Here is a 25,670-nt window from a genome sequence, read left to right on the forward strand (position 1 = left end):
TCCAAGTGCAAGCCAACAAGTTTGTGCTTGAGGTGGTCCATCTAAAAGAGTTTATATAGCATTGGGGAAACACTCCTTGTATGGTTGCTAGAGTGCCATTAGACCCTTTGGTTTTCACCACTTGGTCTTTGCCTCATGATAGGTGGTGTGATCATAGTTCATCCATGCATCATGCATGCAGTCCATTCTCTTAGGGTCCTTGCTACCAATCTTGTGGTAGAAGAGACTTCTAGAAAAAACTCTCTACCTCTCCTTCACTTGGTGGCTTTACTATTGGGTGGAACATAGGAGGAGTGGATCCTTTGTCTATAAGTGAAACAGGTTGGCTGGATACCAACAATGATTCCAATTGGCTGAGTTCTTCCAAATGGCTTCCTCAGGTCTCACTTGTATTTCTCTAGCTAGAAAATAGAATGAGAAATAAGAATATGTTGGTATAGAAGGGGTGTGGTCACTTTTGGATTACACTTCTAACCCCATTGATGTATGGGGTCAAAAATATGATAAGGACCCTCCACCACCTTCTTCAACTACTTTCTTAGCCATTCAACAATTGTTTTTTAGTATTCTTTTTTGTGAATAGTGCACCTTTAAGTTTATTAATGGAAATGCATATTCATAAAAGAAAAATTAAATTTTAAAATAAAAAATTTAAATTTTAAAAAAACATTATATAGACATTACATTTTTTTTTAATATATATAAGAAAAAAATTTGTTTATTATTTATTGAGCCATTTTGTTTAAATATTCCATTTTGTCTAACAAAATTAATAATATTTAAGAATAACCTTATCTAGATCCTAACTTCGATTATTTTATAGCTCAAAAGTCTTATCAAAATACATGAAGTTTGTTAAGTGCAATGAATGGAATACTTGACATGGAATTAATTGACAAAAATGCCCTCCATCTCATTACACAAGATAGATAAGTGTGTGAATGATATTTATCCTTATAGTTTATGGTATTCAATATCTTCTAATAAATTAAGATGTTTAAAACATATTAATTTACTAAAATTGTTCTTTCAAAAAAGTTAAATATTCTATCTATTTTATTTCATTTCATAATTTAAAAATTTAATTATTCAATTTATGCTCATTACTTAAATCTAATTTCACGTATTCTAAATTGTGTACTTTTACTTAGCTTAATATTAAAGAAGTTTTATTCTTTTACAAAAACTTCTCTTTACAAAGATACTAAGGTCTTTCAAATTATTTAAATTTTGAAATGAAAATTTACATGTAGAAGGAATATTATGTACCCATTACATCTTTTTTCCCTATTTCATTTTTTATATTTATATAAGACACATTTGTATTGTCTATTATCTATTGGACCTCTTTTTATATTATTATACTTTTCAATTGTTTTTTTTCTTTAAGTGGTAAATAATTATCTTATATTTATTAATCAATTTTTATTTTTATCCATTAAAAAAAATGATATTTAAGAATAGCCTTTGAACCTACAATTTATCCTATTTTAGTTTGAAAAGCATTGTTAGAATAAATGAAGGTTGTTGAGTGTAATGAATGAAAGACTTCAGATGGAATCAATAGACAAAAACTGCCCTCCATTTCATAATACAAGATAGAGACATGTGTGAATGATATCTACTCTTATACTTCATGATATTCAATATCTTCTAATAAATAATTATCTTATATTTATTAATCAAAACCTACTTTTTATCTATTAAAATAAATGATATATAAGAATAGTCTTATCAAACCTACCTTCTATTATCTATTATTTTATAGCTTCAAAAGTCTAATCAAAATAGATGAAGTTTGTTAAATGTAATAAATAAAAGACTTCATGGATTCAATTGATAAAAAGTGCCCTTCATCTCATAACAAGAGATAGAAAAGGGTGTGAAAGATTATACTTTACAATATTCAATATTTTTTCCTAATAAACTAGGATCAACATTCCCTTTAAGAACAAAAATCTTCTTTCTACAAATAATGTGATGAATAATACCTTGCTAAAAAAATGTTGTGGTAGATATTAGAATTCATTGTGGAAGGTAAAGTTGTTCTTTCAAAATCAATGGACCAATGAGACCCAAAAAGATCTTGTGGTAAGTATTAAAATTCATTTTGGAAGCCCATCCAAGCAACGGTTGCAAGTTATTACTATTCAATGGACGAGTGAAACCCTACAATGTGGGTGTATTAGCATTCGATATTCTTGATGAACGTATCAACCTAAGCAAAGGTGTATTACTGCAAATAGAGAGGAGTTCCCACGTGCAAAAGATATAAATAACTCTTCAAGAAACTAGTTAGGTATTCCAATAAAAGCTCCTCTTTTCTTCTTTATTCCACTCCCACAGTATTCACACCAGTTCTCTAATGAAGACGTCATCATCATGGCTGCAACAGAAATAAATAAGTCTGTATGGATCTTAAAATGTATTGTACACTTTTGGAGAACAAATTGTTCTCCGGGACCTTGCTTACAAACATCTTTTGGTAGGTATTAAAATTTATTTTGGAAGCCAACCTAAATTATGGTTGCAAATATTAGAATTGTATAGACGAGTGAAACCCTAAAAAGTAGGTGTATTAACATTCTAAGTAGAGAGAGGGGAATGCCCACCATCAGAAGATATAAATAACTGTGCATGGAACTAAACGATCAAAACCTCCTCTCTTCTTCTTTCTTCTTTATTTTATTACGCCAGTTTTCCGATGAAGACTTCATCATCATGGCTGCAATCTCTGGAGGGCAAGCATCTGCTGATAACAGGTGGATCAACTGGGATTGGGCTTGCCATTGCAAAAGAGGCTCTCTCTCAAGGAGCATTCGTTACACTTATAGCCAGAAGCTCCACTAAGTTGGAGAAAGCAGAACAAAATCTTGTCAAAAATGGTGCCACCAAACATAAAATATCCACCAAGGTTTATCATATTAATTCCTTTTAAGCTTATCTCAAGGCTTGAAATCTTGATGTCTAATCTGATTTTTATTTCTGAATAGGTTGTAGATGTGGGTGCTTACGAAACTTTGGCAAAGGCAATAAAGGAGGCTTTTGAATGGAGGGCGGTTGATGTGCTGGTGTGCAATGCAGCTGTGGCAAAAGTTGCACGTCTCGATGAAGGCAGGATTGAAGATCTGCATGCCATGATTCAAACTAACTTGACTGGTGTTGTCAATACTTTACATGTTGGGATTCCATTGATGAAGCAGAGGAGTGCCCAAACACACATGTCCATTGTTCTCATGAATTCTCTCTCAGGACTGGTATGCTATTGCTAAAACTATTTGTTTGCTTAATGGACTGATATGCACGCTTCATTTCATAAGTTCAAATTCCTATTTAAGGCCAAAGGAATGTGAAGTTAACCTATAGATTATGACTGTTATTATGTCGAGAGGTATTTACAATGAGATACAAATTTGATGTATCGTCACTTGTTTTTTTTGAGTTTATGAAACTGTTACATCTTTAATGAGAGTGAAAGAGTGCAACATTATTCCATAACAATTAATAAACATGTAAGACAATTATGTAATATCTCTGGACACTATTTTACATATATTTTTTTAGAATATAAATAATCTAATATTATTATTTATTAACATCCAAATAAATCATCATCTAGTTTCTTGATCATTTCGTTTGGTGTGTGTTTTTGTTTTGGCAGTACCCTCATTATGGTACGTCTGTGTATGGTGCAACCAAACATGCTCTAAAAGGACTTGGAGAAACTCTCAAGCTTGAATTGATGCCTTATAACATCCGAGTAAGCGTAGTCTTTCCAGGGTTTGTGGATACTCCCATGCTTGATTCCTGTAAGTAGCTCTAATTTCATCTAAATGAGATTAACAACTTCTTTTTTTTTTTGGTTACCATGTAAATTTTGGATTAGATATAAATAAAAAGTCTTTTTTATCCTATAGTGTTTATTATTCTTGAATTCATTTTAAATATGTTTTTAAGTTTATTATAGTGAATGTAATGTTTTTCTATAAATTTAATTATCTAACATTTTAGACATTAACATTTCAATCACAATATATGATTTTATTTGAATATGATCTAATTTTGTTTTTACATTCCCAATTTATATAGGTGGTTTTGAAGATGACAAAGATATCTTGCATATTATTAAGGCCACATGTTTCTATAACAGAAGTCAAGCAGACACACCTGAGCATGTTGCAAAATTTACATTAGAAGCAGCAAAGAATGGAACCTTTCTTGTCACAAGCCAATTCACTGGTTTTGCATTCTCGACATTATCTCGTGGATCTATGCCTGCGGATTCATTTGGAAGGGCTTTGCTTGAATTGATATTATTTATTCCCATTAAGCTCTTCAGCTTCTTCGCTGCTTGCTATATCTACTATGTTATACAACATAGACACAATAAGAAATGTTAGAATATTTTGTTTAGAATGAACAATATGTCCAACATATGTCTTTATTATTATAAAATAAAATGTGGCTACTTTTAAAATTATTCATAATTATAATTATGAAATTTGAATATTATATATTTAAGTTTTATTGGACTTATGTTAACATGATGATTAATGTATGATAATTATATTATAGTGTGAAAACTAGTAAATACTATGATCCTTATTTGATTAGATTTCTATATATTTGTAGAGACTAATTTTGATTTCTTTATTATCTACAATCTTAGAACTAATATGGGTGGGGAGGTGATCTTTGAACTTCTAAAATTCAAATTTATATCTCAGCCTTATTGTATTCCTCCAATTAGTTGTTATAAGATAACTAAAGCATACAATTATTAACTTGTGTGCTAGGGTGTTAAATTTGAGAACATGTGCCTTAGTCTCATTTATTTAAATAAATAATCACATAATCCTCAAGCAGATTGCTATTTTTTCTCAATTGATTAACCCAAAACTCTCTAAAGATTAGCCACTTCTAATTCTCAAGAGCTCTAGATTAGTTGCCAATGAACAAGGTTTAAAGAAGACTGATACCTTTTGCAATTTTGGTTCTTCAAGACCAAGGGGGTAACCCTATTACAATACCTTTCAATCCTAACATCTTTGTATGGTATTGTTCAATAGAGATATTCTCTTCTATTTAACCAAGATGTTATGTGTTGATCCATGATTTTGGCTATGTTCTAGGATGTTAAGTTTTAGATCTAGAGAAGATTGAAACCTTAAGTAAAATTAAAAACATAAAGAAAACGTTTTTTTATTTTTATTTGAAGGATTTTACTCAAATTTTGAAGACTCGCTTTCATACTAACATCTTATCCAAGCAATAGAGTTAGATAAAAAATCTAATACTCACAACTTAGCAAATATAATCCAAAACCCTAGGGCCAAGGAAAGTAATGCATTGCATCAATCTGCCCATTAAAAAAAATGATATAGTTCTTGCTTAGATCGTTGATACCACATTCAAAATCCTTATGTCCAAGTTAGAGCAATTTAATATTTTCCTTAAAAAGAAGCCATAATTAAGAGATACACTAGAGAAAAAGATTCTCATTTGATAGTCATCTTTACAAGTTATCCAAAACAACGAGATATCAAAAATTTGTAGAAACACAATTAGATGGATAGAAAGAAAAGAAGGAGAAGAATCTGTAGACACATAAAATTGTCCAGTCTAATTAAATAAATATTTTAATTAAATTATTTATTTAATTGTTTTAGCCTAATTCTTCTATTAGTTAAATGAAACTTTATTTATTTAATTAATTCATTAATTCTCTTCTAAGCCTTTTTCCTCATTTAAATAAATACATTTATTTATTTAAATTGTCCTTTTCCTAAATTAAATAAATACTTTTATTTATTTAATTGCTCCCACTTCCTCTATTAACTAAATAAATCTTTATTTATTTAATTAATTCATTAGCCTTTTCTACCCATGACACATGTCATTCATCTCTTAATTCCTGCAGTACCTACCCTCTTATTATTTTCTTATTTCTTCTACCTACCCTCTAATCTTAGCCGACCATTTATCTTTTACACCTCTTAATCTTATCCCTCAATTTCCTACAGTGTCTTCTATATAAGGAGATGCTTCCTTCATTATCAACCCTCAACTATGGTTTCAAACTTTCATATGCAATCAAGCCTACTTGCAACCACATTTCCGTTCTTTGTTGAGCTCTTGTGCACACATAAAATCTGAGAGCAAATATATCAGATCAATGGAGATAGGAAGAATGGAGATTCAAACCCTATTGGACATGTGATGGTATAATCTTTTTGATTTTGTTGATTTGTATTGTCTTAGGTAATCTTCATATTTTATGGTGGATCTTTGTTGTTGTTACGCTAGGGTTTTGTGGTTGAATTCACTTAGTCTTTCAATATTGTTGTTCCATTTTCACCATAAACAGAATCAATTGCTTAAAAGAAATTGATTTTACTAATCTAGGATTATAAAATACCCTTGTTCATCTTTGAATCTTGGCACAATGCTAACCTTCATTTCATCAGTTGCCCTACCACTTTCTCTCAATTGCTTGTTTCTTTAATTCCTTTTTATCACTAGCTTATCTATGGTAGTTTTATTGTGCTTGTTGAAACCCTAACTTATTGATAGGAAGATACAAATGAATAATTATTTTGGTAGCCATTTTATCCTTGTTTAAATTTGAACATTGCACATGTTCAGATGTTTGAAATTGTTACCACCTTACAATTTGTGCAATTGTGAAACCAAATTGTAGAGGTGGGAATTTGTTACCTCTAAGATGATGAATCTTAGAGAATAAGTTGTCTGCTGCTACCTCACTTAAACTGGTGCTAAGGGTCAGCCAAGGGATATGAGATATGGAGCTGAGCTAATACAAGACAAACATACCTTCTAGACAGTTTTGGTAGCTCCCTATGACCAAGACGAACATGCGGAACTAGGACTCTAGCATGACGTGCTACTGTCATATACATATAGAAATAGAGACTTGTACAGAGAAGGGAATGATGGTTGTATATTGAAATGAAAGAAGTAAAATAATATAAAAAATATAGACAACTAGGAAATAAAGTGAAATAAGAGAAAAGGGAAGACATTAGACAAACAATAGGTCCATGCTATGAAGCTTCCAGCCAGATAAATCTTATCTAATGCAAACTGCACACAAAGCTAGAAAGGAAAAATGTTTGTGGCCTCTTGGGGACTTTCCTTAGTAAAATCCATGTTTTCATGTTTCCACCTCCACAAACAACTAGATAGATAAATAGATAAATAAAATAAATGCAAGATAAGATAAACGGTAAATGATAAATGATTTGATGGATAAGGGATGTGATGAATCCCAAGATGCTCAAAGATAGGATAAATAGATAGATATTACTAAATAGGATTGACAAAAGACAAGTTAGATGGAAAGAGATTATTGCGAGAGCTTTAGAGCACTGTAACAAAAGAAAGATTGTTGTAGAAAGTGCATGAGAATAAGAACAAGTTGTAAGAGCCAAAAGAATCAAAGAGATAGTGTTAGAGAGCCAGAGAGACAAGGAGAGTGTAAGAGAGTCTAAGAGAGAGAGCGAGAGAAAAAAATATTGGTTTAAGAAGAGAAAAGAGGAGGGAAAAAGAGTGTTGGTGAGCTATTTGAAAGATTCAAGGTTGTTTCCATTCACTTGTGCATGTGACAAGTGGAAAGGTGCATTCAGAATCAACATTCGAATTTTGACATTTTGCAAGATGAATGCACAATGTGCAGACATCCGCCTGGTGTACTAGTGTCTAAATGAATCATGCTTGACAATGGTAGGAGATAAGGGAGACATGCGACTAACAAGACTGACGTCATGAGGGAACTTCCATAAAGGGGGTTCTCGAGCATCCTGAGAGGGAAATGGCTAATGCAAGGGCTGACGTGAGCCTACTCAGGTGCTAGGAGAATGGACACCAAAGTGGTTACAAAATATTTAGGTCAAATTACAAAGGGTATGCAAGTTTTGACACTACATAATCAATGTCAAGTATTAGGACACATAAGCTCCATTAAGGAAAATTCTGACAGTCGGGTCACCTTTTTCCTAAATCATGTAGAAACTACCACTTGTCAATTTTGCACACCTCCTTTCCAATACCAAGACTCAAATTCTGAGTGTGATGTGACATGACACCATGTAGATCTATTTTGTCTCTTCATAGAAATTATTGGATTACCCCAATGAAGCCTTCAACTTTAGTGAAAACTCTACTAACTCAACATTCATGTCCATTATAAAATATTTTGTTATCTCACTGAGACAAGAACTCTCCTAGTGAAGGATTTAGTTCTAACCAAAGTTGACTTGGACCCTTTCTTATGTAGAAAAAGTGTTAGATTTTGATAAGGTTTTGAAGTCCCTATCGAGAATCGACATCAGTTTCAAAACCATTTCTTTCTTTTTCCCTGTCCTTCTCTTTTAGTTTTGATTCTATCATCAAGGACTATCAAGGCTATGATAACCTTATTGACACCCAATTCTAGTTTCAAAACACTCAAATTTTTTGCACTTTGAAATACCTATTTTCCTTTGGAATATTTATGATAAGAAGTCTTTTAGAGAAATACTAGGTTGTGAGAACCCCTATGGGTGGACCTGAGACAAGTTGTAAGAATCCTGTCAAATTCTAACAATGATTTTGAAATGACATGCAAAATTTGAATAGAACAAACAATAGCGAAGTGTTGTGATTTTTTTTTTGGTACACCATCCATGTTTCTTCTTTTGCATCCTTTGGAGATCTATCAAAAGGTTCTAGTGAAGGTGAAGGATCCCATAAAATGATTTATTCCCCATAGTCAATGTACTTATAAGATATTAGGTATATCTTTTTTATTAGTACATGAAAGAATATAAGAAACTTTAACAAAGGACAAACCTCCCACAAAATATTGCTAACTAATTAGGTAATTAACACATGAGCTATCTTCACCTTTCCACTAGGACTTGGATGATTATTTAGTGAAGGAGAAGCCTTCTACAAAAGATTTGATATTAGAGTTTGTGGCCATATCACCTATTGATGGTTCACCAAAGCAAGTAGGGAGCTTAAGAAAACACTTTATCGCAATTGAAAGGAAGAAACTCAAGATAGTCTTTACCACATAGGATATTTCCCATCTCTGCTAAGAGCTTCGAACTGTTTTATGCTTCAGGGAAATTGCTAACTTGGACTAGGAAACCACCGATATTGAGATATGGTTAGATAACTTAAAACTCAAATAATGCATGTGATGACTAGGAACTCACAAGGAATAAGAGGGTCACCAAGGGGAAATGCAACATCAACCATGAGGAATAAATCTTAGGATCTAGGATAAATATCAACTAACTAGGTTGTAGGTATTTCCTAGTCCAAAATGGTAAATAAGATGTTTTAATGGGTTCAAGTTATAACTTAAGAAACTAGCAATGTTAAATAGCAATTCAACGATGAAACATAAAGCAATGGGGTTTAGGGTTTAATAGCTAGAGAAATGAGACTTAGGGCTTGAGTTTTATGATATGAACATTTTAGAGATTATTCTAAAAGATGACAAAGACTTGCCAACTAGAAAATAAGGTTTCCACCAATCACTCTTATTGGGGACGCATGACCATGAGGGCCATGAATATGAATGATTAATGACATATTCACTACAAAAATATGTGAGCTCTTATGACCTAAAAAAAATGGAATTAGTAGTTGTTAACTTTGTTGGAACACCAAACGTGGTAACAATGTTGTCAAAAAAAGAGTCAATCACAACTTTACTAGTTGCCTTTCTTATTGGGATGACCTCTATCTACTTTGTGAAATAATTAGTCGCCACTAGAATCCATTTATGACCTCCATTTGATGTTTCATTTATCTCTCATATGAAGACAATAGTCTACTATTAGAATGGTGCTTCAACAATCATAGTCCTTAGCGGCTATGCTCTAGTATTCTTTAATTTACTAGAGAATTTCTAACACACTTCACATTTTCTCACAAGCTTATGAGAATCTCCGAACAATGTGGGCCACTAATAGCCCCATCTTAATACCTTGTAGCCCATGGTTTTAGTATATTAGTGTCCTCCATAAATTCCATTATGCATGTCATTAAAATATTTTAGCTTGTGATTTATCAAAACAAAATAGCAAAATTTCATCTCTATTACTCTAATTTAAATTTTTATACCTTTTGGGAAATTCATGTGTTTGAGATAATGAATAATGCTTGTATAGAATGGAGTTCTTTGCAAACTAACTACCATGTCCTTCTCTTCAACCTCATTGACTTCCATAGTTTCAACATTAGACTGGGTCATAAGCTTTGATAGCCCTTGACCTCTTACCACTTTGGTAATTTGCATCTCAATGTTAAACTCTTGGATCTTGCTCATCCATAGAAATATTCTGTCGGTAACTTCCTACTATACAAAGATGTCCTTAACAATCACACAAGGTTCATAAGCTATTATTTTTTATCCTACAAAATATGGTTCAAATAACATCTTTAACCAAAGCATAGGTTTGTTTTTCCACGATTTCATACTTGAGCTCTTCTTCTTGCAATGATTTTCTAAAGAAAGCAATGGGTTTCTCAAATCCTTCATCAATTTTTTGTAGTAAAACAACAAGAATGGTATGGAAAGAAGAAAATGAGAGGATCTGAAAAGGTTTACCAAAATCAAGGGACTTCAACAGTGGTGCCTACATAATAGCTTCTTTAATACTATTGAAAATTTGTATAGGTTCATCCCCCCAAGACACCTTTTGACCCTTCTTCAACATCTTACAGATTGATTTTGTTGTCTATACAAAATTTGGCATAAATCTTCTCACAAAATTAATTTGCCAAAAGAAAAACTAAATTCCTTTGTCTGTCTAGGGAATTGGAATCTTTTCGATTTCTTTAAGTCTTATCCTAACTTGATTATTTGATACAATGTTCCCAAGTAGCTTTCCCTCTATCACCCTAGTAAATTTCTTTGATTTTAAAGATATCTTGTATTCTAAGGCCCTTATAATAATATTCTCCAAGTGATTACAATGGTCTTTTTCCCTCTTTGAAAAAAATGTAAGGTCATCTTTATACACAAGCATTATGATATTAATTAGCTCAGCAAATGCAACATACATTGCTCTTTGGAATGTTGCCTCTACATTAGCTAGTCCAAATAACATCCTAACATACACATAGGTTCTCTAAGGAGTGGTAAGGGAATTTTGGTATTTCTTTGATTCTTTTACATTTACTTGACTGAAACTAAAAATTCATCCATCATGGACAACAAATCACACCTGGTTACTTTCTACAACATTGCTTCTATATTTGGAAGTCGATAATTATCTTCCAATGAAGATATGTTTAAATTATCTTAGATTTTCTCAACAAGAAATACTATTTTTCAAACTTATCCTATCAAAACGATAAATAATTATCTTATATTTATTAACCAAAATTTTAAATTATCGCACTAAAGTGGATGATATTTCAAAAGACCCTCATTACTATAAAATTCTAGCTATGAGAGAATTTTTTTTAATAAACAAGACCAACATTAAAATGCAAAAATGATTTTGAATCAATAATATGACTTTAATTTATTCCATTTTAGTATCATGTAACATAGCAATCAAGTGCAATGATCATAGCACATAGATACATGGAAGAGAATATAAACTTGGATGGCCATGAGTTGCATCCTAGTTGCCTAGGCTTTTATAACCATTCTTGAGGTTTCTACATACTAAACCAAGTAGATTACTATCCCATCCTTCCAACCAAATGGACCTAGCAAGCTATCCCATAGAGAGACACTTTAATGAATTCAATATCATGGACTTAGATGAAGACTATTTTTTTCTAAGGATTAACAAGGAAGAAAACTTCAGTGCATCCCATACTACATGAAGGCATTCAATGGATTAGATAGTGTTAAATGAAGATCAGATGCAATAGTTGTTGGATGAGAAACAATAGGACTAGTCTTCTTTGCAACTCCAAGGCCTTGATCTCAATGTCGCGAATATTGAGAAAATATTGCACCTTCTGATGCAATTGAATTTTAACATGGAAGTTATGCAAGTATCCCTAGCTAATATATCCTTTTGAGACACTTGTCCATCCAACACAAATTGGGCATCGCTACATTCTATGCTTATGAATTTGTGATTTCATCTTCCTAATTCTTCTTTTTTCTTGTTTGTTTTTATCAACCAAAGTTTTGGGCCCTTATTCCTTACAAGAAAACAAGCCCCAAGAGTCGCCAACTCTTTAGATAAATCTATAGTAGTCTGAGGCCAAGTATTAAAAGCTATCATATTTCCATAAGTTCATTAATTCCACCCTCTTTTGTATCTCGAAAACTAATTTTTTTATTTTCAGAAAAACCCCGTCACTTGGAAACCTGGCATAGTTTCTTTTGATGCTACAACCCAAAGCTTTTATAAGGTGTGTGAAACTAGCACTTGTCTTTTTTGCGCACTATTGTTTTAAAGTCTCAATTTTTGAGGCATTCACCATGATGGATTCCAAGTTTCATCTTTACATGATTTTCAATTGAAAGAAAGAGGGAGGAATCAAGAGGCTTTGCCTATGTGGGATGTGTACTAGCTAGACATCAACATAAAGGAACAAGAGAGATGAGGCATCAATCCCTGAATTTTTTTTTATCGAAGTTAGTGAATTAGTCAAGGTGTCTCCATTGGTCATGTGAGTGAGAGGCTAATAATGAAGCAGGACTAATGGGTTTGAGACTATTGCAACAATCTTCATGATTAATTTTTATACACAACAAATATGCATAAGCCTTTTCAATTGCATTCATTTTTTTTAATTAAGTTAGCAGGGAGAAGGCCTTGAATCCCACAAAACAACAAAATTAGATAGTAGCATTATAGAATCTAGCATCACATAGCCAATACAAGAACAATATCCAACCTCTTAAAAAAATAGTAAAATATCATCATGTCTGTATAACTAAACATACTATTCTGAACTAACCACCATCTACCTAACATATAGCTAATAGTAAGAAGAGATAAAGAGTCCAAGAACTTAACATTAACAAAGCAAATAGAAATAATAAGAGTTTGAAGCTTACGACACGTAGGCCTATTCATTAAATGATGCGTATAATACCTACTTCTAACTAGACTAGATATAATCAAAAGCCAAAAATAGAGTCTATACTGCTTAATCTTCCTGAATAAGTTTCCAATTACGCTCCAGTCTTTGCACTTGTTCATTCCAGATCTCTACAGGTGTAGTCTCCTCATTTTTGTCCTCCTTGTCTAGTTTCCCCTCCTTCATCAGCTTCCTAGCCTTCTTTTTCATCCTACTCTGCCCAGAAACAAACACCATTGCCACCTTCCTCATAATGTCACTGGTGATGGTACACAAAGAGCATAAGGAGTCACCCATTTAGAATTATGAAGACTTGTCTATTGCTAAGACTTTTAGTTTATTTTCATAAATCAATGAAGAAAAGCATATCATACAGTCCCTAATTTTCCTCTTCTGTGTGTTTGGTTCCTTGGTTGATAATTTAAATTTCTATATCACAAGTGAGTAGAATATTTATCTTAATTTTGATTCTTATGATTTAAATTCAATTGAATAGGATATTGAACTATTTATTGTTATACTCTTTTGATGGTTTGTAATTTTTTTGATTTGATATCACATCATATCCATTTGATAGACTAGAAGTTGTTGAATGAGCGATGATCTAAAGTAATTAAGAAATTTGTATCTTAGCCAAATTTTAATAGCTTCTTCTCGTAGAAAGATCTGAATATTATATTTTGTTTCTTATGACCTTATCCATTTTGTTCTCTTTCTAACAATGAAGAGATAGGGGTATTTTGTACTTAATTTTCAAGAGATTACATATTTCTTACCTTGTGGGGTGAATTTTAAAGCATATTAAAAATCTTGGCATTCTATCTTAGATGTAGATTTGGTTTTCTTCATTTCTCTCTATCTCTTTTCCTTCCAATATAATTGAAGAGTCAGCTTCTAAAACCTGAGAAGTTGTTTAGTGAAGTACAATTAGTCCCCCATTCCTTAAACTTCCCATAAGGTTGTTTCTTCATAAGTTTAAACTTTTGGTATCAACAATGTGCAAGGTATTTTTAAATACCATTTAGTCCTTGACAGTTAGTGAAGAGAAAACTTAAGGGAAAATTATTTAGTGTACACACAAACTCAGCTAAATTAGATTAATTGAACACAAGATAGTTGTGCATTATCTAGAAGCAGTCTAAACCCAATGGATCAACCTATTGAAGTTAGAGATTGATTGTCTTGAAGCATTTACCAAGTAGAAAAGATCCATATCTAATCAAAAGGCAAGTAGACTTCAATATCACATTAAATTTTATTTTTGTCACTATTTCTAGGTTAAATCCTTATCCATTTTATTTGGTTTCATACTTCAATGAACTATTCAATTTACCCTCATATTATTATTATTTTTATTTAAATTAATTTATGATAAATTATGTAATTTAATTTACTTATCTGTGTATTAAGATTATTTTTTTTTTTTATTTATGAAAACCTTGTCTCTATCAAAAAGTAGTAAATAATTGTCCTGTATTTATTAATCAAAATTTACTTTTAACTATTAAAGTGGGTGATATTTAAAAATAGCCTCATTAAACCCCCACTATTTTACATCTTAAAGAGCCTATTTAAAGTAGGTGGAGCTTATTAAATGTAGTGTATGAAAGACTTGACAGTAATCAACTTAACAAAAGTACCCTTCATCTCATGGCATGGGATAGAGAAGTGTGTTTAACAAAAGTACCCTTCATCTCATGGCATGGGATAGAGAAGTGTGTGAATGATATCTATTCTTATATTTTATACTATCTAATATATCCTAATAAATATTATGTTAAGACATTTAAAATATATTAACATTCATTTTGAAGACTAATATTGTTTTTTCAAGTTTTAAGACATGTAATGTTGCGGTTTAAACACTTTGTTGGTGAAGCGACCACCGAAATTCAAATCCCTGATGGACCATTGTTCTCTTTACCACACATATTTTAAAAATATATATATTATTCTTTCAACATTATAAATAAATTAGAATTTTGCAAATAATAAATATCGTTGTTTGTTTCATATACGAAGTACTTCCTTTAATAGATCATAGCCATAATGAAGGTATCAATCTAAGGAAAGGTAGCATCCACTGCGAAGAGAGAGAAGTTCCCACCTGCAGCAGAAATAAAATAACTGTGTATCAAACTATTTAGGTAGGCATTCACATTAGATCAACTTATAGAATTTAGATAATTTGACTGTTTTGAGGTATTTATATGGTAGAAAAGATCCATATTAGTCTCAAGCAAAGTAGATTTTGATGTCAAATTAATACATTTTCTTCGGGATTATTTCTAAAGTTAAATTATTTCATTTTATTTAAATTTATAATTTAATATTTAAACATTAAGGAAAATATTTTTCTCTTATTAAAATATATTTACAAAATATATTAAGGTCTCATAAATTTAGTACTTCCAGTATTATTGCAATTGGTTGCAATGAGTTTTTGTTTTTGATTAAGATAAACATTGCAATGAGTTTTTGTTAAGTTGTTATTATTCAATTTTTTTTCTACCAATTAGAATTATGATTTTTTTTTGGATATTTTTTTTCAAATTTTAAATGATTAAGATGCATGAAATAATCATAATAAATTAGTAATATAATAATTAAAATATATAAAAATTAACAATTTAACTCTTATAGGAAAATTATAAATATCATGACAACTATTTAGATAGGAATATTAGTAATCGATATTTGAGTTTTATTTTTATTTACCCCCATTTCTGATTTACCCTTTGGAATTAGTTTATTTGTGGTTTCCCTATGCGTCCTCTCCTTACATGAAATATACTAATTAGGTAAAATTAGGTTAAGCGGAATGTACTAGGTATATGTGATTTCAACTTTTTAAGTTTAAAAACAACTTCCATAATGTTTTCTTTTAGTGACTTTAACATTAAAATATTATTTTTTGATTTTCTATTGTCAAACTTGTCCGAGTCTAGCTTAAGTATAACAGTGACCTGCATAGAAATAGAGTAAACAGTGAGTCTCCTAAGAGACTCAGTGAGGTGCCTAGTATTTCTATTAAAGATGTCATCATTATGATACTTCCATATAAGCCAAATAACCTCCAAAGAAAAACAAGATCAAAAGATATTTGCAATTCTCCTACAGCCCTTGATATAGCCTAGAATAACATCTATGTATTCAAAAGAAACAGATTCCAAGTTAAAACCAAACAATCTCCATATTTCTTTTGCAAAATGGCATTCAAAAAATATATGTTTAATAGTTTCAGGCACTCTGCATATGTTACAACTTAAGAAAGTACCCTCATTATTTTTTATGGGGAGTTTATTTAAGAGCAGGCCCCAACCAAAGAATTTCTTTTTTGGTTCATTATGAGCCATCCAAAATTTACAAAGACTATCTTTCCAAGCCTTTGGTTCCCAGTTTAAACCCCAACATTTGTTAAGGTGCAGAAAAATGGTATTAGCCTTGGTGAGCGAAGAGTAAATGCATTTGGCTTTAAGGGAATGGAGAGGTGTGCCATCAGTCCAGCAAAGTGCAGAAGTTGGGGGGGTGGAGGAGAGGGGGGAGAGAAGAGGATACAACCATTTTAAGTATGTTATAGGTCCTGCTCTGGGATGTCAGGATAGAGAAGGTAAGTGCTAGTTCCTCCCACAATCTCATCATTTTCAAACAGATGCTTAAAGTATTTAATACCCATATTATGCCATTTCAGTGCAGAACACCTTGGAGAGTGGCTAAAGGTTTTTCATTATGGAATAGATTCCACCATATTTATCTGTTATCAGCAATATGCCCTTGTATAGTGCCATTTACTTTGATATGTACGAAGTGTTTCACATGTTCCCAAGCCTTCCATAGGGACTTAAAGATATCAAATTGAGACGGAGATACCTCAAATTGTCCAATAAGAAGGTCAAGAATTGGGAGATCTTTCCGTTTCTTGGCCTTCTTAGGGACCAAGAATATAATATTATTTCTTATAAGAGCTTTCCATGGCTCATTACCTTCCATGGCCTTAAGAATCCATTTGGAGGTGAGGGCAATGCCCTATAGTTTCAAGTCCTTCAACCCCATCCCACCAAATAGTTTATGCATAGTGAACCACTCCCATTTCACTACATGTTACTTCCTAGTACCCTTGCCATCTGACCATAGGAATTCTCTAATCTGCTTTTGAACATGATGATATTGGTAATTCCTAAAGATCCAAGCTGATGAGAAGTAAATATTATATGAGGCCAATATTTTTTGACATTTCTAGAATCTTCCAACCAATGAGAGAAAGTTCCTGTTCCACTTGGAGAGTTTCTTATCAATCTTATTCCTTACCCATTCCCACATTTCTTTAAGATTTGGAAGAACAGAAAAGGGAATACCTAGATATCTTACAATTTGTGTTGGGCCCAACCATTTGAGAGAGAATTTTGAGAACCGGTCGGGGGGTTGTCATCCCAACCAAGGAGATTGGACTTGTGCATAGCAATCTTACTGCCAGATGCTAGGCATAAGAGTTCAATATTTTTTAGCAGAGCAACAAGGTTATCTTCCTCAAGCTTAATTAAAATTGCAGTGTCATCAGCAAATTGAACATTATAGATTTCCTCCTTGTTAGGTAGGGAGATACCCTAACAGGAGGAGTAATAGAGGAGTCCTTAAGAAAGTAGAACATTGCATCAGCAGCTAGGACAAATAAAGGAGGGGCCAGAGGACATCCCTATCTAATGGATCTAGTTAGTGCAAAATTAGAGGGCCTTATCCCATTTACTTCAACAGAAGCATTGGCATCACATAACAAAGTTCTGACCATATTACAAAATCCAGGGGGGAAGCCTAATGACTGAAGCATCTGAATGATATAACCCCATTCTATCTTGTCATAGGCTTTCTCAAAATCTATGAGCAACATGGCTCCATTTTGTCCTGATTCCTTAGCCCAGTGGAGTGACTCCCAACGGGTAATTAGGTTTTCCACTATATAACGCCCTTTAACAAACCTTGGTTAATATTTTTGCCCAAGGAACCATTTTGTATCGCCTCAGTGTATAGGGAGTGAAGATCATCAACAATCTATCCAATATTTTCCTTATAAGATTCTACTTGGAAACCCATCAGGGCCAGGGGATTTATCATTACTAAGAGCCAAGATAGCTTTCCTGATTTCTTCTTTGAAATAGTCATTTCAAGTAGCCTACTGTCCTCCTTATCAATAAGTTTGGGGACCAAGGACATGACAATCTTTCTATCATTTTCCTGTTCCTCCCTAACTGGTTCAACAAAGAACAAATCCTTGTAGAACTAAGCAAAGCACTCAAGAATCTTAGCTGGTTCAGAGAGGTTCTTATTTTGCTCCCAGATGGTGTCAATTTTTATTTTTAACATTTAATAATAATTATTATTATTAATGGTTATTATATTATTTTATTTTTAAGTTTTAAAAACAAATTTATAGGTTTAAAATATATTAATAAATTTTTAATGTTGAATATTATATATTTAAAAATAAAATATTCATAAATTCAATTTTAGATTAATTATTTTTAATAAATAAATTATTTAATTTAATTTATTTTAAGGTTTAAAAAATATATCTATGAATAATAAATTATTCATAATTATTTTATTTTTATAAAATATGTAAAATAACAATAAAGTAATTAGCAACTAAAAATAAATCTATTAAATTTACAATATATTAATAGAACTTAGATTACTATTATGAATTTTTAATGATGAAAATTATATATTTGAAAAGTGGTTATTCATTAATTAAATTTTAAGATTAATAAATATTTATAAAATCATTTATTATTATTTTTTAATTTATCCAGTTTACAATTTCAATAAATCTATTAAATTTAAAATATATTAAAATTTTACATCTTTTGTAAACTTGATATATTGTAAATTAATATATTATTAAGTTTAGGAAATATGTATTTTGATATATTACATTTTTAAATTTTGAAATAAAAATTTAATAGCTAAAAGGAATATTATATGCACATTATATTTTTCACTTCTAATCTATTGTTTCTTCATTCATATGTGATGGTTATGTCATGTATTGTTTATGAACCACTCTATCTGAATATCACACTTTTCAATAGTTAGACAATTAACAAAAAAAAAAGTTAAAACTTTATCTCTATCAAAATGTGGTGAATAATTACTTAATATTTATTAATCAAATTTTACTTTATCCATTAAACTAGATGATATTAAAGAATAGCCTTCTTAAATTTTTTTTTCCATGATTTTTAAAGCTAAATTTCTTATCCATTTTATTTAATTTTATAATTTAACATTTAAATTATTCAATTTACACTAGCATTATTATTATTACTTTAATATAAATTAATTTATGCTAAATTATGTATTAAGGAAAGTGATTTTTCTCTTACATAAGTTCTTTCTATAAATATATTAAGGTCTTCTAAACTATTTAAATTTTGAAATAAAAATCTAATAGATAAAAGGAATATTATGTGCATATTACACTTTTCACTTCTATTCTATTGTTTCTTAATTCATATAAAGAAGACTCAAATTGTCTAATATTTATTGGACTAGTTTATTTAAATATTACACTTTTCAATCTTTAAACAATTAATTAAAAATTTAAATTATCTCTATTTAAAAAATGATAAATAATTATGATATATATATTAACCAAAGTTTATTTTTATCCATTAAACTAAATTCAATATTTAAGAAGAATCTACCTAAACCTCCACTATGTTATAGCTTGAAAAGCCTTGTTAAAGTAAATGGAGTTTGTTAATGTCACTAGTTAAGAAATTTATATATTCAGGAGATTAAGATTAAAAAACTTGCAAACTAAAAATCGTAAAAATAATAACTACCTTTATCTATTTCATGTCATGTACGAAATAGTTTCCTTAACTAATTATAGCCTTAACTAACCAACCTACCTAAAGAAAGGTGGTAGTAGGTGGAGTGTCTTAAAGTTGTCCTTTAAGAATTTTATGTATGAGGGTCATTAAGATAAAAAAATATTGTATGCAAAAATCCTACAAATAATAAATACCTTATTTGTTTCATGTACAAAGTAGTTTTCCTTAATTGATTATAGTCTCAATTAATGAATTATTACAATTGCTTTTAGATTTGATTGTGTTATAGATGGAGTTTATTAATGTCACTATTTAAAAAATTTATATATTAAGGAGATTAAGATTAGAAAACTTGTTGACTAAAAATTGTACAAATAATAACTACCTTTATTTGTTTCAGAAATAGCTTCCTATAGTTTCGTTAACTGGTTATATCCTTAACTTACCAACCAACTTAAGGAAAGGTGGTAGTAGGTGGAGTGTCTTAAAGTTGTCCTTTAAGAATTTTATGTCTGAGGGCCATTAAGATAAAAAATATATTTTATGCAAAAATCCTACAAATAATAAATACTTTATTTGTTTCATATACAAAGTAGTTTTCCTTAATTGATTATAGCCTCAATTAATGAATTATTACAGTTATTTTTAGATTTGATTGTGTTATAGATGGAGTTTGTTAATGTCACTATTTAAAAAATTTATATATTAAGGAGATTAAGATTAGAAAACTTGCAGACTAAAAATTGTACAAATAATAGCTACCTTTATTTGTTTCATGTCATGTACGAAATAGTTTCATATAATTTTGTTAACTGATTATATCCTTAACTTACCAACCAACCTAAGGAAAGGTGGTAGTAGGTGGAGTATCTTAAAGTTGTCTTTTAAGAATTTTATGTATGAGGACCATTAAGATAAACAAATTCTTGTATGCAAAAATCCTGCAAATAATAAATACTTTATTTGTTTCATGTACCAAGTATTTTTCTTTAATTGATTATAAGCTTAATGAATGGACCAACCTACAAAAAAAAGGAGTTCCCACCTACAACAGAAACAGAATATTAATGATATCAAGTTTAAATGAATTATTACAGTCGTTTTTAGATTTGATTGTGTTAAAAAAATTTCTAATTTAGTTATGTTAAAGATTTTTTCATCAACATTCAATAACCTAGTATCATATGTTCTATCTTGTCTTCTTTATTACAGTGCACGAGTTAGGTATTCACATGACTGCAATGCATGTTCTAAATAGACATATTTTCCATTCCTACAACTCTCGATATTAAAACAACTTCCTTTAATATCAAAAGCTTTAACGAAGTGCCAACCTTCATAAAATGCCAACGAATACAAGGCCAGGCCATTGGAATCCCCACCTGCAACAGAAATAAATAAGCCTTTATGGATCTTAAAATGTTTTGCCTGCCAAAACATTCATTATGGAAGGTAAAGTTGATGTGAGAAAAAAATTAAAAAATTTCTTGTCGCGGGTATTAAATTCATTTTGGAACTCAACCTAAGTTATGGTTGCAAATATTACCATTCAATAGACGAGTGAAACCCTAAAAAGTTAGTGTATTAACATTCTAAGTAAAGAGAGGGGAGTTCCCACCTGCAGCAGATATAAATAACTGTGCATGGGACTAAACCATCAAAACCTCTTTTCTTCTTTCTTCTATTCCACAAGTTAGTTATTCCCATAAGTTTTTCTAATGAAGATCGGATCACCATGTCTGCAATCTCTGGAGGGCAAGCATGTGCTGATAACGGGTGGATCAAGTGGGATTGGTCTTGCCATTGCTAAAGAGGCTCTCTCTCAAGGAGCATTCGTTACACTTGTAGCCAGAAGCTCCACTAAATTGGAGAAAGCAGAACAAACTCTTGTCAAAGATGGTGTTACCAAACATAAAATATCCACTAAGGTGAATTTTATTCATTTCCTCTAAGATTATCTCAAGACTGAGAAACCTTGATATCTAATCTGATGTATGTTTTAGAATAGGTTGCAGATGTGTGTGTGTATGAAACTATGGCAAAGGCAATAAAGGAGTGTTTTGAATGGAGGGCTGTTGATGTGTTGGTGTGCAATGCGGCTGCAGCAACAATTGCACTTATGGATGAGGGCAGGATTGAAGATCTGCATGCCATGATTCAAACTAACTTGACAGGGGCTGTCAATACTTTGCATGTTGGGATTCCATTGATGAAGAAAAGAAGTCCCCAAACACCCATGTCAATTGTTCTCATGAGTTCTCTGTCAGGACTGGTATGTTATGGGTAAAACTTTTTGTATGGTTATTACTCTTCATCATGGACTGATATGCAAGCTATTTCATAATTTGGGTACTTCAGTTCAGAGTCCCAACCATCTAAGCCAGGGAAACATGTGATTTGAGGATTTTAACCTTTTTATCATTGTACTTGTAATCTTTCTGTATTATGACATCCAAACAAGTTATCAACTTTTCACCCTTAATTATGTTTTTCTTGGTCCCGTTGTTCCTTATGCAGGCCGTTCTGTATGGTAACGCTGTATATACTGCAACCAAACATGCTCTAAAAGGACTTGGAGAAACTCTCAAGCTTGAATTGATGCCTTATAACATCCGAATTAGTGTAGTCTTTCCAGGGTTTGTGGAAACCCCCATGCTCGATTACTGTAAGTAATCCTAATTTCGACTTAATGAGATGAATCCTTCAATTTATTACAATGTAAATTTTGAATTAAATATAAATAGAGAAGTTTTTGTTATGGGCCGTATTTTATAATTGATAGTTGAAGGTATTTTTAAAGTCAGCTTGACCTAATTTTGTTCTTGCATTCCCAATTTATATAGGTGGCATAGAAGATGACAAAGATATCTTGCATATTGTTAAGACCACAACTATGTATAATCGAAGCCAATCAGAGAAACCTGAACATGTTGCAAAATATACATTAGAAGCAACAAAGAATGGGACTTTTCTTGTCACAAGACAATTCAGTGGTCTGGTGTTATCCACATTCTCACGTGGACCTATGCCTGCAGAATCATTTGGAAGGGCTTTTGTTGAACTCATATTATTTATTCCTATGAGACTCTTCAGCTTCTTAGCTGCTTGTTATGTCTATTATGTTATTAAATATAGAAATAATAAGAAACCATAGAATGATTTCTTGAGAAGATATATATATATACTAATGCTACTGTAGAACAAATTATTGCTAGCTTTTTAGCTTATTAATGAATGTAATAGTGAGATTTGTTTATTATTCTTTTGGATTCATTTTGATGTAGGACGAAAAGCCCTCTTCCTCACAAACTCACAAATCTCAAAATCAAATGTTATGGATAACAACAAAATGCAAAACAATCTTATTCATTCAACATTTACAATACATTAACCAATGATTTCTTTCCATTCAATAACAATTACCACAGCAAATCTGCTCTCTTCTCTATTCTCCTTGCACTCTCTGTAATACTTTCTTCCTTCCAATACACACCCACACACATCTTTACCTTGACTTATTCTATCCTCCTTCGACCACTACTCATGGCTTCCTCTCTTGGTTGATTCTCAGTTCTTCCATTTTTGGGGTGCTGTCCCTCCCTCTTTTATTCAGCATTGAAACATTACATATTCTGCAACTGTCGATGCTTCTTCATCTTCATCTCCATAGCTCTTCCTCTATATTGTACGCCCTAACAGTCTCTTTGTCTTCTTGCATCCTTTCTCTTTTATCATTTTTTATGAATGGTAGTCACTTTTATTAATAAAGATAAAGTGCATTATTAAAAAAAATGTTATTAATTTAGAGAAAGAATATTATTTATAAATACAGCTTCTTCAAAGTCATAGAGATAGTTACAATTCGAATACTTTCAAGAGTTGTCTTCTGTAGATCTGGAACCAACCATGTAGACAATACTAAGCCAAGAGAACCAAAACAAAATTAAAAAAACACAAACCAAAATGAAGAAAATTGAAAACGATGCAGGATCACCAATAAACCAGAATGCTCCTGTATCACATTTCTATCATTTAATGTGTGTTATGCTTATGTTGAAATCCCATATTTTAAAGATGAAAAGATCATGTCTTCTTAACAAATCACTATAAATATTTTACAAGGTCATGATTTAAAGCGAGGTGGCAATAACTATAGGTTGCATTTAAATAAGAAACTGTGAGCATCACTTTTTTCTCTTCTGATTGGTTTGTATTCGTCTGATAATGGACATGAATTTAAGATTCTTACCTAACGTCAGTAGTAGTTTTTTAAGTGACTTTAGACTATTCCCCCAGCTTCGTTTAGATTAAATACATCATCAAGCATTACCCCCTTTTCTTTAGAATGTGACCTTGGCATGCCCCAAAGTAGGCTATCTCTCCTAGCTAGTTATCATAAAATTTACCTTAGCTTCTAAATATTATTATGATGATACCACTATATGTCCATGGATCAAATTGTTTATGGGAGAGAAAAATGTTTTCAAAAATAGAGGTTGCTTCAAATTTTTCTTAATATAGAATTATGTAAGATGGATTATTTTTCTAAAAGTAGAGGTTGCTTCAAATTTTTCTAAGTATAGAATTATGTGAGATATGCTATACATGACATGAAGCAAAGAAATATTCCTCAAACTTATAAATTTGTATGTACTTATGAAAGATATTATCGATCAAAAGTATGAAATAATAAAATGATTCATAGGAACATAGCTTCTAGGTTGTAAAGATGAGGTACTTTTATTTAAAACTAAGTAGTTAAAGGCTGGAAACCACCCTATACCAATTGAGGAAACTTTTAAAATGGTGATGCTATAAGAACTCCTCTATCACAAGTAGTGTGACAACAAAGTGTTTCTCTATCAAGATGAATAATGAAAAAACAATGACTACACTATTTTGACTCCTTTGTGCATAGAAAAATCTCTGTTGAGTGGAAGGATATATGTTTTTTTTACCACATGTGGTATTCTTAATTCTTTTCCCATGCTTTGAACACTTTATGTGGTGACAACATTGCTAGAAAGACATAATGTCAATTACATCTATGTTATTATTGTCTTCTCTAGATTTTAAATTTTAATCATTTTAGTGAGTAAAATGCTTACCTTTTCCCTCCTTAATGAAGTTAAGAGAAATACAAATTTGTATTTCTTGGATAATAGAAGGATAAACCATCCGATCTTGTAAATTTGAGACTCCATTCTTTACATTGGTGACATGATGAATTTCATACTCATGCTAGTGTGGTTATAATACTATGGATTTGTCATTAGTTTTTTATTCATATAAGTAATTAATCCACACTTTACTAAAATTGGTAAATTTCACTATATCTGATTCTTAAGTAGATTAGTTGTATCCTCATACAAGGGATTTTATGCAATTTTTGAAAGCAATGACTTCCATTTCTTGAAACTCAATTGATCTTCTTTCTTTTCTTGTTCAAATAGACTATCCTCAACTACATTCATCACTAATTCAGCCTCCACAAATTATTTCTTGGGCTCTTTGTCACATTTCTTTGAATCACCTTCTAGAATAATTTCATCTTTTCCATGCTTGGTGATCTCCTCCTTAGCCTCTTTTTATGTTGCCCAATCTTGTGATTTTTTAATTTGGAAGTGGGTTCCGCTTACTATTTTGTTGATACAAGTTTTTTCTCTAGGAGTTTGTTTGATATATCTTCCCTTATTTTTATAATATATGAGAAAGGTGTTAATTTTTCTATCTCTACTATGATTTTTTTATATTCTACATAAACAA

General features: G+C 31.2%; 2 protein-coding genes across 2 annotated transcripts; both read left to right on the forward strand.

The window, feature by feature from the left end:
- Positions 1–2,591: 2,591 nt before the first annotated feature.
- LOC131062510 (3-dehydrosphinganine reductase TSC10A) lies at positions 2,592–4,480 on the forward strand. The gene is made up of 4 exons (XM_057996180.2): positions 2,592–2,914; positions 2,994–3,257; positions 3,662–3,809; positions 4,090–4,480. The coding sequence occupies exons 1-4, from the start codon at positions 2,705–2,707 to the stop codon at positions 4,398–4,400; spliced, it is 933 nt and encodes a 310-aa protein (XP_057852163.1). The 5' UTR covers positions 2,592–2,704; the 3' UTR covers positions 4,401–4,480.
- A 17,007-nt stretch (positions 4,481–21,487) lies between these two features.
- Positions 21,488–23,078, forward strand: LOC131062511 (3-dehydrosphinganine reductase TSC10A). Its single transcript, XM_057996182.2, has 4 exons — positions 21,488–21,832; positions 21,913–22,176; positions 22,422–22,569; positions 22,748–23,078. The coding sequence occupies exons 1-4, from the start codon at positions 21,623–21,625 to the stop codon at positions 23,056–23,058; spliced, it is 933 nt and encodes a 310-aa protein (XP_057852165.2). The 5' UTR covers positions 21,488–21,622; the 3' UTR covers positions 23,059–23,078.
- The last annotated feature ends 2,592 nt before the right edge of the window (positions 23,079–25,670 follow it).

The sequence above is a fragment of the Cryptomeria japonica genome, chromosome 1, assembly GCF_030272615.1.
Source record: "Cryptomeria japonica chromosome 1, Sugi_1.0, whole genome shotgun sequence".
In the NCBI taxonomy this organism is placed as follows: Eukaryota; Viridiplantae; Streptophyta; class Pinopsida; order Cupressales; family Cupressaceae; genus Cryptomeria; species Cryptomeria japonica.